This window comes from Dendrobium catenatum, unplaced genomic scaffold (assembly GCF_001605985.2).
Source record: "Dendrobium catenatum unplaced genomic scaffold, ASM160598v2 fragScaff_scaffold_54, whole genome shotgun sequence".
NCBI classification, from domain to species: domain Eukaryota; kingdom Viridiplantae; phylum Streptophyta; class Magnoliopsida; order Asparagales; family Orchidaceae; genus Dendrobium; species Dendrobium catenatum.
Window position 1 is genome coordinate 1,314,135 of NW_021318516.1, and position 16,033 is coordinate 1,330,167.

Here is a 16,033-nt window from a genome sequence, read left to right on the forward strand (position 1 = left end):
ATATCATCAAAGTAGACGACTACGAATTTTCCGAGGAAGGGTCGTAGGACTTGGGTCATAATCCGCATGAAAGTGCTAGGAGCGTTACTAAGACCAAAAGGCATGACCATCCATTCATACAACCCGTCTTTTGTCTTGAAGGCCGTTTTCCATTCATCCCCCGGGCGGATCCTGATCTGATGATATCCGCTCTTAAGATCCACCTTAGAGAACAGCGTTGCCCCCGTCATCATATCAAGCATGTCGTCTAGTCGGGGAATCGGAAAGTGATATTTAACGGTAATCTTGTTGATAGCACGGCTATCAACACACATCCTCCAAGAGCCGTCTTTCTTTGGAGTTAGGAGGGCAAGAACGGCACATGGGCTAAGGCTTTCTTTAATAAATCCTCGTTGTAGAAGTTCATCTACTTGCCTTTTTAGCTCAGCGTGCTCCGTTTGGTTCATCCGGTAGTGAGGGAGGTTAGGCAGGGATGCTCCAGGAACCAAGTCAATGACATGTTGGATGTCTCTGAGGGGAGGAAGTTGGTCAGGTAGCTCCTCAGGGAAGACATCAGCAAATTTCTCTAGGAGGGGCTTTACTTCTTCAGGGACTTGCCCTTCATGATCATCATCCACTTCCCTAGCTACCAGGGCGTACATGGGTGACCCGTGGTGAAGTTCCATGTCCACTTCTTTCGCAGTTAAGAAGTGTAAGCCTTTATTAGGCTTAGGGGGAATAACCTTAGTTTCACTTTTATCGGGTCGGGGCTTTGAGGGAATCAACTTAATCTTCTTTCCGTTGTGCTCGAACACGCAGGTGTTCGTCCTCCCATAAATGTGGACATCGTTGTCAAACAGCCAAGGGCGGACAAGAATAATTTGACCCACATCCATTGTCAATACATCACACCAAACCTTCTCCTGATATCCATTAAACTCGAGCGGGATAAGGCTCCTATCTTTGATTTCCATGGAAGTTGAGTTAATCCAGGCGACCTTATACGGATTTGGATGAGGTGTGGCCTTAATGTTGAGCTTAGAAATCATCGCTAAAGAGACAGCGTTGATGCAGCTTTCGCTATCGACAATAACCTTACAGTTCTTATCCCCGATCTTAGTAAAGGTGTGAAAAATGGCTGTTCTTCTCCAATCATCACTCGGCTTGGGTTGGGACAGTGCACATCTAACGACTTGCAGGGTGACAGGTTCATCCTCCGTAAAAGAATCTTCCTCTTCATCCACATGGTGAACTAAGTCAGTCTCGGGTTCGTCCTCGTCGTCATCAACCTCTTCTATTATGGTGACCTTATAGGGATTGGAACATTGTGAGGCGATGTGCCCATACCCATGACACCTATAACATTTGGTTCCATAATTGGGTTTCAGGGTGTCTCGTTCAGGTGCTTTACCCTTAAGGTCGGGACGATGAGGGGCTGAACTAGCAGCGGGTCGGCTACCGGTCGAGTTTGGGGGTCGGCTTTGAGGCTGGCTGGTGGAAGAGCGATACGGGTTGGGTCGGGAGTCGAACTGCCTAGTGTGGGAATGGGTTTTGGACTCCTCTAAGTCAAGTATCAGGCTGCAGGCGGCCTCTAGTGTGTCTATTCCTCTAGCAAACAGTTCAGTGCGAAGATCTTCCCGAAGGCCAGCTCTAAACATAGACAGGATCTGTGTTGGGGTAGCAGATTCCTCGCCATTGCAACGAATCAGGAAATCGTCGTAATCTTTAACTGACTTGCTCCCCTGGGTTAGCCGATTCCACTTATCCAGAAGCTTAGGGTAGTAGGACGGTGGTAAGTATTTCCTCCTAAGTTCATGTTTCATAGTCCTCCAATCGTTTATCGGATGTTCTCCCCGAGATTCACGCATGTTCTCCAGGTTGGTCTAGTAAAGGTTGGCTCGACCCGTGAGCTTCATTTCAGCAAACCTGACTTTCATTGCTTCCGAGATGTTGTACCATTTAAAGTAGCTATCCATCGACTTGAGGCAATCTAGGAAAACTTGGGGTCAAGGTTCCCGTCGTACGTTGGGGCGTCAATCCTAATGTTTTTCAATAATTGAGCGTCGTTGTCTCTCCAAGTGTTGTCGTCCCCTATGGGCTCTTGATGTGGCCTTGGGTTGCGTTGGTAATGGTCTTGAAAATGTCCGGGATCTCGCGGGTGTTCGTGATCGGGTCGGTTGTCCTCGCCATAAGGTGAGTGAGGTCTCGATGGAGTATAGATCGCAGGATTCCCGTTACGCTCGATATTATCTAATCGGTCACTCGTGTGGCGCCTAAAGTCAGCTAGATCGGTTTGGGTGTTGTGGATTTGCTGAGTAACGGTGCCCAATTGTCCCAAAATAAGGTCCAGGGTATTTTGGAGATGCTGCGGGTCCATGGGGAAAGTCTAGAAGTTTCCCGAGGAAGAGTTGGGTAGGTGGGCAGCAAGTATAAGCTAAGGGAGGAGGTCCCTAAGGCTCCTAACTGCTGCAGGAAAACAAAGGACAGCAAACTAACACAAGGTGGTACGCGTCTAGCAAGTCTAAGGTGGGAAGCTAAGTGTGGACAGCAACTAGGACAACTTTCCGGTCAACTATAAGTCTCTAACAAGTGCAGATTTTGAGTTGACAGCAACAGTACACAACTGGGAAACTTATTCTAAGTGACTCCTAATGTGTGGACAGCACTTAGGACTTAAGATAGTAATTCCCACGAACTGTAGACACTGCAGGGATTAATGGCAGCAGCTAAAACAAGTGTTTCAACTCCCTAAACAGTGAATATCAGCTGCAGAAATGTGAGGACAGCAGGGATAATTCAAGCCGTAGTTGTTCCAGACACTTAGGGATCTACCAAACATAAGACCGACACTAAGATGCTAGCTAGAATGTCCTAATTCAGCTATATGCTTGCTGGAAATGCCAAAAACAGTAACAAAACAGTGAAAAATAATTTATCTAAGCAATGATATGCATGAAATTTTTGAACTACCGCAAGGAACTAAACCCTAGGATGCTTTCTATGCATATCAAGCATGGTAACCATGCTCTGATACCAAAATGATGTGATGCATGGATGGAGTTACACAAGAATTAAAAGAGAATTAAATTCTAGCTCAATGAATTATATATTCATGTATCAAAGTTAAGTCGATTACAAGAAATTCGCGATGTTCAACTTGCTAGGAAAAGAAACTACAACAAGATAGCCAAACCATTTAAGCAAACGCAAAGGAAAACATAAAGCAAAGGCTAGTAAATAAAAATCCCACAATTAATACGGAGTTGTTCACACCTTGAGTCCTTTAACTCTCTTTCCTACGGAGACTAGATTGAACGGCGGAAGATTGTCCAGACTAGCATCGAGGTTGCCACTAAGATGGAGGTACCAAGGAACGTCGCCGTGGGGAAGGATCTCGGAGGCGGAGGGGGCACGATAGATCGACCTTTGATAATTCACGTGTAGACGGAGAAGTGTTCGTCGATGGAATCTACTAGCGTCGGCAAGATCCGGTCCAAGTATTCTTCGACGGTGTCGTCGAAGTCAAAACCGACGTCGAAGAACTGTGATCGGAGGATGTTGACCCTTCCGTTGTTGTCGTACTCAAACCCGAAGAAGGTGGTCGGCCGGCGGGCCTAGGGTGGCCGGCGGTTGGGCTTCAAGGAGGAAACTTGCTTCAAGAAAATTCGGCTCCTTCCCACGGTTGCGTATTGCGTGCGGGAGTTGTAGGTAGAGAAGATGAGGGAAGCATGTAACGATTTCGAGAACTCACTAAGAGATCTCTAATGGAACTCACAAAGAGATCCAAATCTTGGCACTCACAAAGAGAACACAAAACACAATTTTCATTCAATAATCCAGTAGTCTCATACAAGATACAAGGGCCATATAAATAGGCTCCAAATAAAAGCAAATGCAAAAGTCTAAAATGCCCCTTGGGGCTACAAGAGCAACTAATACCCTCAGGGGTAAAATGGGAAACTAAGAAGAAAAAAATGCATAACATATAAACTACTAGTACAAATAAAATCCGTAATAGAGGCTCTCCATCATGGCCGTCGATCTCCGTGGTCGTCTCTGATAGACGCGCCGAAATCTCCTATCGATGACCTCATCAAGTGGGCTGCTGGTTTTGGGCAGAAAAACAGCAGTAACAAATATTGAAACTTCAAATTGTTATCATGTTGTGTTGAACGGCATAAACAGAAAACAGTTGGTAAAGCTAAAAAAATCTTGCAGTAATCAGCAAAAAAGAGTTTTCATCTGACCACAATAAAACAATGATCTCTATACCCAAAAAAAAAAATGTAATGTAAGAGCAATCACTAAATCAAGAATTCAGAACTTGCTTGAATATCAATATTATAGTTGAATAAAGGAGTGAAGAAGAAGAGAGGAGGGAAGAAGAAAGAGAAGAAAGAGAAAGGGGGAGAAGAAGAGCTTCATAATTTTCATTTCATTTACCAAAAGCCATCCATTACATCATATAAGAGGTCTATTTATAAGACATGAACTCTAGGGCATACATTAGAGTAGAATGCCTAAATAGTTCATATGGCATCCAAATACAGTGTAATGTCCAATAATTCCTAGAATAAAAAAAAGATAGTCAAAATGACAACCTAAACAAATAAGAGAAAATACATAATTGCCAGAATCAGCTTCATCAGGGAGTTAATAGTCGAGAATGTCTAAAGTGTAATATCTAAATTGAGGTATAGCCTATGGTGGTAATCGATCTGCATCATAGGTCATTTTCAGGTTAACAATCATTGCAAAGTCCCATTAAGTTGGTGAATGTAATTCCGCTATAAATGGTTAGTTGATGATTGTAATTGTGTCATGCAATGTTACTAAACAGACTTCCAAACCAAGCCCAACTCAAGGATTTATTATTCCGTGCGGAGTCCACATGTGTCCGGAGACCAATAAAAATGTCTCACTTCACCCCAAAAATGTACCGCACTCGGTACCGAGCGTAACCGGACGGTTTTCCGTCCGGTGTCCGCACAAAATAATCTCTCGAACTCAAGTTGAGCCAATCCCTTAGATGACTGTAACTCAGTCATACAAAGTTACCAAACATTCCACTTTCCTCCACCCATCTCATGGTACGCATTTCTGTTTCTCTTTCGTACTATGCTTGACAGATCATCCATCTCAACCTATTATTTTCTGCTTGAAGCGTCTTCTCACTCTAGGTTCCAGAACAATAGAAACATCATACTTCACTTAATATCAGAAATCACTACAATCCTCTTCTAGTCAAGGTAAACATCTCGTCTTAAATCTTTGAGTACAAGGTTCACAAGTTTATGTCATTGTTCCACTATATTAATCATTGTTGTTTTGTAATTAGCTAGCATATTTTTCAACAAGCATGATGTAGGAAAAAGCAGGGTACTTTGAAACAAAAAACTGATACGCCCTAGGGTTTCTCAATTTCGGTTTTACTCTAATTCCCCTCAAATGAAGAGAATTTATCCACCAAATCCAAAAAAAAGCAATCACAAGAGAAATGGGATGAAGAACAAAAAAATAATTCTATTAAAATTCAAAAGAAAATAAGATAAGTTTGTCCAATTCGAGAAGGACAATGTCTCCCAATACAAACTCTAGAAAAAACAAAAAGAAAACAATAGAAAAGTTTCAATCAACATGCCTAAAAACTGAACCATAATTGCTCCCTTAATACCATCCCAAATTCATCCCACCTCCCTAAATTACCCCTCCAAAACAACCATAAACCTCCTCAACAACCATGTAACCTCCTCAACAATCATGTAACCTCCTCAACAACTATGTCCTTGCTCCCAGCGGGTTCGCCCGTCTCCCCTTCTCCTTCTGTAGACCCGCACGGGTTTAGAGGGATGGACTGGTTGAACCGGTCCATCAAAAACATGAAATTTGTCCCTCCTGATTCCGTTTGAGGAATTTGTGCATATGGTTGAAATAATATTGTGTACAGTAAACATCTGAAAAACTATTCAATTATCCAAGCAACTATTGATCTTTAACTTCAAAACTTGCTAGAATATAATCACTGTTAAATAGTAAACTAATTAATAAAACAGCCTGCACCCTTGTGGCTTTACTCGGCCTTGAAATATATTAGTTAAAGATCCAAATTTATAGACAGCAAAATGCTTGAAAATCTGGACATAGTCCACATTAAGTAACCCAAATCTGCACCTAGTTGTAAGGTTGATGTTAATCACTAACACCTGCCTAAATAGATGAAACAAAGAATATACATGTACAGATAAAAAACGAGCATGATCCACGTATAGTGGTAATATAGTGGATAGTGAGGAAAATGACAAAAAATGCACCGATTGAGATGAAAACAAACATATAATTCAAGATTTTAGCAATCCTTGATTGTATAATAAGATCTAGTTAAAGCAACCAATAAATCTGTTCAAAGAAATACAAAGATATTTTTGAAAACTGAGAACAATTTCACTTTACAAACAAAATGTACCTAATACATGCAACTTAACAGTAAAAGCTTTTTACTTTCATTCAGGGTTTCTATAAAGGACAACTATTCTCACAGAAACAAAGAACAAGGTACTTTTACTTATTTTAAAGATCACATAGCATGACCTACCCTAAATGGCAGAAACTCACAAATAACCTCACCTCAGCCTGAGACTAACTTCACAACCACAATAATTAAGTTCAAAATAATAAGAGGAACTCGCAAGTATTGAATAGCGTATATAAGCCCTATCAATCGCCCCTTGAGAGATTTTGATCGGCCTCCAGCTGAAACCTCTGAGAAACTCCATCCTCTAGGACCAAGAAATCTGTCCTCATTTAAGATAGCCAATGCATTTGCAAGAAGCATAAGTCCTTCGAACAATGTCCACAAGCCCATTTCAGTAGAATATCTGCACAAGACAAGAACCCACTAAATTCATCTACTGGAAATGAGCAAAATTTCCCTTTGATCAGGGTGAAAATGCTGAAAAAAGGAGAATATCATACACTGGACAAGATAGTAAAAGAAACATAATGATAAAAGGAATATGAAAACGGAGAAGAGCATGAGTCAACCCTATACTCTGGTGAAGCATGTATGCTGAGAATGAATAATGAAATATGTACTCAAATGACTAGATTATGCTACCTAAATCATTGTAGTTATCGCAAGAAGTCTACTTTAAAAAATAATAATAATAAACACATTTCTTATAGGTTTTTTTTTATTAATTATATATCAAGTTTTTGAGAGGGGGTTGAAGGAAAAATTGAATTATGGAGTTTAACCTTAGAGTCTAAAGATTGTCGTTTGAGCAAATCTAAAACGAATACATTGAGTTTAATTTTAATAGTAATAGATCTAGTGGGGGGGTTGTGACATTGGACAATCAAGTCATTAAAAAGAGTGCACATTTTAAATATCTCGGGTCTATTGTTTAAAGTAATTGTGAAATTGATGGAGATTTTATTAGTAGAATTCATGTTGAAAGTAATCGTTTGAGCAAATCTAAAACTGAATACATTGATGCATTCCTCCACTTCAACCATCCAACATGAATTCTACTAATAGCATCTCCATCAATTTCACAATTACTTTGAAAAATAGAAAAGAAATATTTAAAATGTGTACTCTTTTTAATGTCTTGATTGTCCAATGTCACAATCCCCCACTAGATCTATTACTATAAAATTAAACTCAATGTATTCGGTTTTAGATTTGCTCAAACGACAATCTTTAGACTTTAAGGTTAAACACCATAATTCAATTTTTCCTTAAACTCCCTCTCAAAAACTTGAAATGTAATTAATAAAAAAAAAAAACCTATAAGAAATGTGTTTTTTTTTTTTTTTTTTGTAAGTAGACTTCTTGCGATAACTACATTGATTTAGGTAGCATAATCTAGCCATTTGAGTACATCATTATTCATTCTCAGCATACATGCTTCACCAGAGTATAGGGTTGACTCATGTGAAGCATGTATTTCATTATTCATTCTCATGTGAAGCATTTACGAATTTACGCCGTAAATCCCCTAAATCCTCGTAAATCCTAATCCCTTTTCTATTCGGATTTAACGCAACTTACAGGAAGAGCGTATTTACGGAATTTGGCCGAAGAAGCGCGCGAAAGTGAGAAACTTACCTTCACAGCGAGCGAGCGAGCTCCCGTCGTTGCTTCAGATCAAAATGTTGTAACGTCCGATCCGACAGGAAGGGAACGTCGTCGAAGGAGCGAAGTCGAACAGCAAACGAAGGAGCTGAAGAAGCGACTCGCGCAATCTCTACACTGCGAAGCAACGAAGCCGAACAGCAAGGACGAACAAGAGAAGATTAAAAGCAAACCTAGACGCCTCAGCTTAATTAATATAATTTAAAATATTAATAACTAAGTAAATTAATTAAATAATTAATAGTATAATTAGTGTATAAATTAATTATCTAATTTAACCTAATTAAATAGTTAGTAATATAATTAATAATTAAAAAATTAGTATACTTATCTTAATTAATATAATTTAAAATATACATTTTTAAACATATAAATAATAATTAAATAAATAATAAACATTAAAATTCTTAAGTGATTAATGAGATAATTAATAATATAATTTATAATTAAAACTAATAAAATAGTAATTAAATAATTAGTTGGATTATTAGTTAAATAATTAGTAGGATTAAATATAATTTTAAATAGAATAATTATTATATAATAAGTGATAAAGAACAAATAAATTTATAACTTGATGCGGAAGAGAATTAAGTAGTTTCATATTACTTCTTCCATTTTAAATTTCTAACTGTTTTAAATCCTGTAATTTGTTGTCTAACAACTTCTCTGTATTTAACAGGATTTAAAAGTTGTTATACCAAACACAATTCAAGATTTATGAGTCTAGGATTTAGTAAATCCTACTAAAATTGAATCCAATCTGATACCAAACACCCCCTTAAGAAGACACGTGATCAAATATATTAGAAGGTTGTTAACAATATTTTTTTTTCAATAATATTGATTTTTTGAGTGATGTGGTGGGATTTAAATATAATACAAAATAATCGGTATAGCATAATATTCATAAGAGATTGTTTAGAAATTCATCATTAGATGAATAAACATTAAATTTTATTTTGGGTCACTTTATATTTTTATATTCATCACTGTGTCAAATATATTTTTATAAAAATAAACTTTGAAAGGCAAAAAGTTTAAAATCAAGAAAAAGCTATCATTTAAATGTATATTTTTTATTGAATGTTTTTCGATAATAAAAGAAGTAAAAAAAAGCTATCTCAAAAAAAGCACATGTAATAAACTATTCACCTAGTAGCATCAACCATCAACAACTATAAGATAGATTAGCCCAAAGCAGTTCATTTCGGCATAATCTAAATGAGATTTGTGAGAAGTAGAAGGTGTTATGGTTTAAACTCTGATATAAATATAATGTGTGGTAGTGAGAAGCATCTTTTAAGTGAATAAATGGTAGAATATGATTTAGGGTAGTGTAGTACGCTATGTGATGTCATTGGGGTTGGCTAGGGTAAGGGTTTAGTGTGGGAAACGATAGACTGAAATCTAGATTTAAAGTTTTGGATTTATTTTGTATTGTGATCGTGTTGGGGTTGAGTTTGTGGAGTTTTAGGTCTATGTTGAGTGGTAAAGAGGGACTTAGGTGATTTGGGATGATGGTTGAGTGCGGAGGAACCTTATATTGAAAGGTGAAAGAAAGAGAAGTCTTGCGGAGGAGGAGTAAGGTTTTGGAGTGGGTTGGGTGATAGGTCGACCACTAGAAGGATTAAGGTCTCTTAGCATGGAGAAGGAGACAATTAAGAGTGGATTGTTGTTTAAGGGATTTAGATCGATTGAGATTTTGGAGGTCGAGAAGTGGTGTTTAAGATTTTTAGGATCTTAGAAAGATATGAGAGAGATGTAAAGAGCAAAATTATGTTTGTAAATAATAAATATTTGTATGAAATTATCATCAAAATTTGACAATAGGGAATAAACACCAAGCCTTCTATAATAGAAAGAAGCACTTTTTTTTCATTCTATAATTCTTCAGTAATCATCTAGGGTTGTATGATCCATGGCTTTATAGAATTACAATGAAGCAAATAAATAGAAAACAATACAGCCTAAGAAACAAAGGATTGATTGAGCATATTTGGAAGGATATGCACCAATTGATTTATCATGTACTAGTTAGTTAAAGGGTGTTAAAGCTCAAAAGTAAAGTGAGTAGAGGCTTTCTTTATTAATGGATATATTCTTGTAGTTTCCTTAGGCAAAAGGAGCCATCCATTCTTAGATCAAGCCCATCATGCATTGGATTCTATGAATTATTTGATGAAGACTATCTTGCTTAATGAATGCCTTTTTTGTGAAATTGTGATTGACTTGGCACTTGTTAAACTTGCTCAACATCATCTCCAATGAAACTGAAAAATATATATTTTATAGAGATAAATTAATATAATCATCCACGACATTTGGTACAAGCTTCACTAGATTTTCTTTAGTCATTAAAATCTAAATAAAAAATTATATGAGAAAAATAAGGTGGTTAAAGCTTCATCTGATATGATGTCTTAAATTTCTAAGAAATTAGGATGGAGTGGCACTTACAACTGATAGTCTTAGGCTTCATTTCATATAGATTTTTTGTTGATTTTTAAAGCAATTTTTTAGTACAAAATTTTTTGAATTATATTTTTGAATCAGAAACTCACTGTAGAAAGCAATAAGAAAGTTCACAAATGAACCCCTAATTTCTTGTAATAGGGTTATTTTATAAATCATTAATTAGTATAACTCCTTGATAAGAAATATATATTTAACACTAAAAATAAGACTAATAAACTTGTCATGATAAAATTTTTAGTATATATTAGGTCTAAATTTCTTCTCAATTTTAAAGGTGCTACAATCCTTGGCATTCAACTTTTTATATTTAGTTATAGTATAATGTTTGGGATTACTATTAGTTAAAATATAGTCACCCTTATTAAATTCTCTTTTGAAATGCGTTTGATTCAAAAGCTTATTATATTTTTTTATTTATCTCACTTTTGCAGGAAGCTTTTGAAAATTAAATGTAAATGTGAATGCAAAATAAAAAATATGCATGCAATGAAATAATTATCATATAAAAGAACATTTTGGAAGTATAAGCATACACAATTTCAAATATTATTTTTTTATTATTGTTATAGGAAATTTGAGTTGAGGACTCTTGAGGAGGAATGTTCATGTCATCCCCTAAACTATTCAATTCTAAGGGTATTTGGTTCTTCTATTTATGCATGTATCAAAGAGCATAAGCTATACTCTTTAATTAAGAAGTTACATATCCTTTCAATATTCATATGAAGAAAAGATTTAAAAACTTTAGTGTACTCATACAAAGTCCCCTAAATTCTTTATTAGAAGGAATGTTAATTATGAGATCAGATGGCTTTTTAAGAAAATATGTAGACAACTAATTTATAAGTTTAGAATGTTACCAAGAAAAATCTATCAAAGCACAAAATAATCAAGAGGTCAAGTGGAGCTCAAAAAATTTCATATGAAACCTTATAAACCAAGAGCCACACGAATACTTCATTAAGAGGATTATTGTTGTGTAATTAAATTCTTATCCTTGCCCTTGATGCACAAAGTTAACATTGCTTTCTCATAACTTCTAGAAGTTCACTCCATTTTTTTTCTTATAATAAAATTTATTGTCTTTTAAAGAACCCAACATCCCTCACCAATATAAAAATATGTTGTTAAAAAAAAGAAGGGGAGAGAACTCACAAAAGTAGAGAAGATTGATTAATGAGTAAGAAAATTCAAGAAAGTATGTCCCATTATAATTAATTAATTCTTCCTTAAGAAAAAACATAGTTACTTAAACTCCTACATAGATTAAAATTATCTTAGGTATTACATTTATAGTCATGTATTTGCCTATTATATGTGTTGTGTCCTGGAGTATTCGCGACGGTAGAGAAATATATAGTTTAATGTCTTAGCATTGTACGAAGATCCAGCACACAAGCAAGTAAGAAAGTGGGTGAAACATTCATAAGAGACACCATAGTTTTTACGTGGAAAACCCCTAAAAAGGGGGGAAAACCATGGGGTCAGGCCCAATTTGAATGAATCCACTAGTATTTGTAATCGATTACAAATGAGCCCTTCTTAGGGAGAAGGCCTTGACTTGATGTCACAAATGTACATCATATAAAGTGCACTACATGGTGGGAGTTACAATAGATGTATTTGTTTTGTCAGCACGACCATAGTCGATAGGATGGAGGTCGGAAAGACCATTGTTTGGAGATGGAGGTCAGAGTGATCATAGTAGGCGACGGAGGTCGGGAGGATCGTAGTCGGCAGGAGACCGGGGTCTGAAAGACCGTTGTCTGGTGATGGAGGTCGGAGTGACCATAGTAAGAGACGGAGGTCGGGAGGACTGTATTCGGTAGGAGACCTGGGTCTGAAAGATCGTTGTCTGGTGATGGAGGTCGGAGTGACCATAGTAGGCGACGAAGGTTGGGAGGACCGTAGTCGGCAGGGGACCGGGGTCTGAAAGATCGGTGTAGTAGGGCAATACTCTGGTAGAACTCTAGGCGTCAAGTAGTGGCCTAACAGAAGTCCGGGCCTCAGGTAGTGTCCTGATGGAGCACACGGCCTTTAATGATGATCCGGCAAAGGTAAGGGCCTCTAGTAAAGGTGAGGGCCTCTGGTGGAGGTGAGGGCCTATGGCGAGGTGAGGGCATCTGACGAAGGTGAGGGTCTCAGGCGAAGGTGAGGGCCTCAGGTGAAGGTGAAGGCCTCAGGTGAAGGTGAAGGCCTCAGGTGTTGGTGAGGGCCTTCGGCGAAGGTGAGGGCCTCGGGTGAAGGTGATGACCTCTAGCGAAGGTGAGGCCTCAGGTAAAGGTGAGGGCCTCAGGTGGTGGTCCGGCGAAGCTCTGACGGTGGTCCGGCGAGGCTCCAGCGGTGGTCCGGAAATACTCCTGCGGTGGTCCGGCGAGGCTCCGGTGGTGGTCCGTCGAGGTTCCGGCGGTGGTCCGGCAAAGTTCCGGCGGTGGTCGAGGAGGAGCTTCTTCCTTCTCTTCCTTCTCTTCTCCTCTTCTCCTCTTGCTTCGGTCCCCTTTTCAAGAGAAATGAGGGGTCTATTTATAGATTTCTGGAGTGGCATGGCCCGTAAATAGGTGAGAGATCAAGGGTAAATCGAGAGTGGTTTGAATGGACGGCCGATATTGAATCTCTTGATTGTGGACCGTTCGTTGGACATTTGAAGGCCTTAATGATGTCGGAATTCAACGATCTTGGGTTCGTTGGATTTGTCTCGTCGAGCCGTTCGATTCGAGTATAAGCTCGTTAAAATTGGAGACCGTTTGGTAACTCAAAAAGTGTTATGAAGCTTCCAACAGCGCTTTGAGTCCTTGATTTGGACTCATTTGGGCTCAGATTGAGTCGAATTTGGAGTCGTTGGATTCGTATTTACGAGACGCTCAGTTCAACAGTAAGTTTACAAAAATCGGAGTTCAGATGGTCTCCGAATTAATTTTTGAAGTTTCCAACTAGCTTTTTGCCTCGAGATTCGTGCCCAATCAAGATAATTTTTTGAGAATATATCAATATGTGTTGGTTGAATCCCTTTCTAGTGACCAATAGATTTTTTTTTTTTCAAATCAAGCTGATATCATAATGTTCAGTTTTGAAGATCTTTTGTATATGGCATTAATGAAAAGTGACAATAAGAAGACTAAAGAACCTTTTTTTTTTGCTCTAGATCATTCAAGAAAAGAAAACAAGGGAACCTAATGATGTTAACTTCTTAAGGAAAAACCTCCAGTGACTTGACTAGCAAATTTACACTCCTTTAATAATAAATGGTTGTGATGATGGAGATGTTAAGCAAGCACATCTTCATGGGGGATTGATCCCAAATAAAGGACTTATTATGACAATAATAATGTGCCTATAAATAGTTTGCAAAGAAAGGAGATAATTAAAATATTATCTCATGCCTTATTCTATAAGATGGCACCAACATTTAAAATATGATATCATGCCTTTAATGGTTTTATTGATATCAAGAAGCTTGATACATGGGTGTATCATCTCAATACATATTTCAAACTCTATGGACATTCCTTTTTTATGAAGCTTTTACATGCTTTCCAAAAACACAATAAGCATGCAATTTTATGGTGAAACACTCATCTCAGACATGAGAGTCAAAATGTTATTCTAAGGAAATTCAAGTAATTTATTTTATAAGAATTTTACAGTATAAGGTGTAAGAAATAAAGATGAAGAAGTGGAAAAGGTTACAGTAATAATAATGTCAAATAGTATTATATTATACTATAGAGTTCATGATATAAACAATAAAGATTGGTGTACCACTAGAAGATGTCTTAGTTTTTATGAAATACATTATTTAGAAGTATTACAATATCTCCATTGAATTTATGATCTTCTCCATCAAAGATGACAATCAAATAAGTATGATCATCATGGCTATTGAAAAAAAGAATAAAAATTATGGTAGCAAGCCCTCTAATGAAAGTAATGGAGGGGATTGAAAGAATATTGAGAGTGTGAACATGTGAAAACAAAAAGATATTGGGAAATGTATTGTAATAAATAATTTAAAAAAAAAACTTAATTATATATATCATTGGATCTTTGGACATACAAGAGTGATGTGTTAGAAACTTCATTTGAAATTCTTTAGGGAGAAGTTCAAGGGGATTTTAAAGGGAAGAAGGTAGATATTGCAATAAATATGGAGCAAATATTAGAGTTATTGAATCATATATATATATATATATATATATATATGTGTGTGTGTGTGTGTGTGTGTGTGTGTGTGTGAGAATATCAGTGCACTTAAAGTTTAATATGAGATTTTAATAAATGTCGAACTTTTTAATATGCCTATTGTTAGAATTCATCCCTAAATCCAATAACTTTCATAATCTTATCCTAAAGATACATTTAAGTGCATTGATATGCATAGTATACTTCTTCAGGGTGTTTAACATCTTTTAGAGGTTAGCAATATGTTGATGTAGAGTCATACTTTTTAGAAGTAGCTTTTCAACATAGACTTTGATGTTTTGACCTATCTATTCTTTGAAAATGTTATCCAACATTCATTGGTAAGTCACCCAACATTCTTTTGTCAAAATGATGTTACAAGTTCAACTCAATATTGATAATGAAAGGAAACATCACTTCTTAAGGTGAATGCATCTCAATTTTGTGATGTATTAAAAAAAAAACAAAACTTTTCACGTAAATTGATTATAGAGTTGATGAGGGTGGTGTTGCTTCATGAGAGTGGATAGTTACCGCAAGGACATACTTAATTGAGGTTCATGAAGTTAATGCACATCCTCCACTTCTTATTGGAGCATGATGACACTTTAGTTCTTGTTTAGGTATTGAATTTCCAGTATTCAGTCAACTTTCTACTAACATTTGGACCTCATAACATATGAGGTCTACCAAAGTCATATAAACTTAGCTGATTTGTTAATGTTAATAAAGTTTTATATAAATTCCAAATATTTCGACTACATACCTGTCACGACCCGACCCGACGGGGACGGATCCCGCCCGAGTCGGACCGCGACAAAACCTTCTTATCCAGGATCTGGCTTTGGAATTGGTTCCTGAACGGACGATCCAGATCGTCCTGGACGATCCTGGAGCAGATTTTTGATATTACAATACCAATAAAATATTAATATTTAATTAGAGGTAGTCATCAAGTTAATCTCAATATGCTCCTTGTCAAAAGAAGTATTAATTCACCCATGTCAACCTTTAAGATAAACACTTCTTCACTTTCCTTAAGAGCCTAAAGGAAAGCTCCTATTTAGACCTCAAGTTAAAGTTTTTTTTTTTAGACAATACCTACCTTCAAATGACATGTTCATAATTATAACAAGTCTCCTTTTACATTACCATAATTGATGCCTTGACAATAAATAATTTTAATGCATTGGAGGTCTCCTCCCTGTAAGTGATAGGTGATGTGTTTTTTGCCTTTTAGTTCATGTCACTCAGCAAAGA

At 37.0% G+C, this 16,033-nt stretch overlaps 2 protein-coding genes across 2 annotated transcripts in view; both read right to left on the reverse strand.

Moving 5' to 3' along the window:
- The window catches only part of LOC110108656, a 3,298-nt gene extending 1,451 nt beyond the window's left edge, over positions 1-1,847 (reverse strand). Inside the window, exon 1 of the mRNA XM_028694962.1 lies at positions 124-1,847. Within this exon, the coding sequence (XP_028550795.1) occupies positions 124-1,847 (1,724 nt within the window). The remainder of the gene's footprint in view (positions 1-123) is intronic.
- A 4,502-nt stretch (positions 1,848-6,349) lies between these two features.
- On the reverse strand, positions 6,350-8,281 carry LOC110108651 (protein transport protein yos1). Its single transcript, XM_020839379.2, has 2 exons — positions 8,090-8,281; positions 6,350-6,854 (listed from the first exon to the last, which is right to left on the reverse strand). Exon 2 carries the CDS (start codon positions 6,839-6,841, stop codon positions 6,605-6,607), a length of 237 nt encoding a protein of 78 aa, XP_020695038.1. The 5' UTR covers positions 6,842-6,854; positions 8,090-8,281; the 3' UTR covers positions 6,350-6,604.
- Positions 8,282-16,033: the final 7,752 nt, after the last annotated feature.

Coding starts and splice junctions, on each gene's coding strand:
- LOC110108651 (XM_020839379.2), bottom strand. CDS start 6,841: ATGGGCTTGTGGACATTGTTCGAAGGACTTATGCTTCTTGCAAATGCA.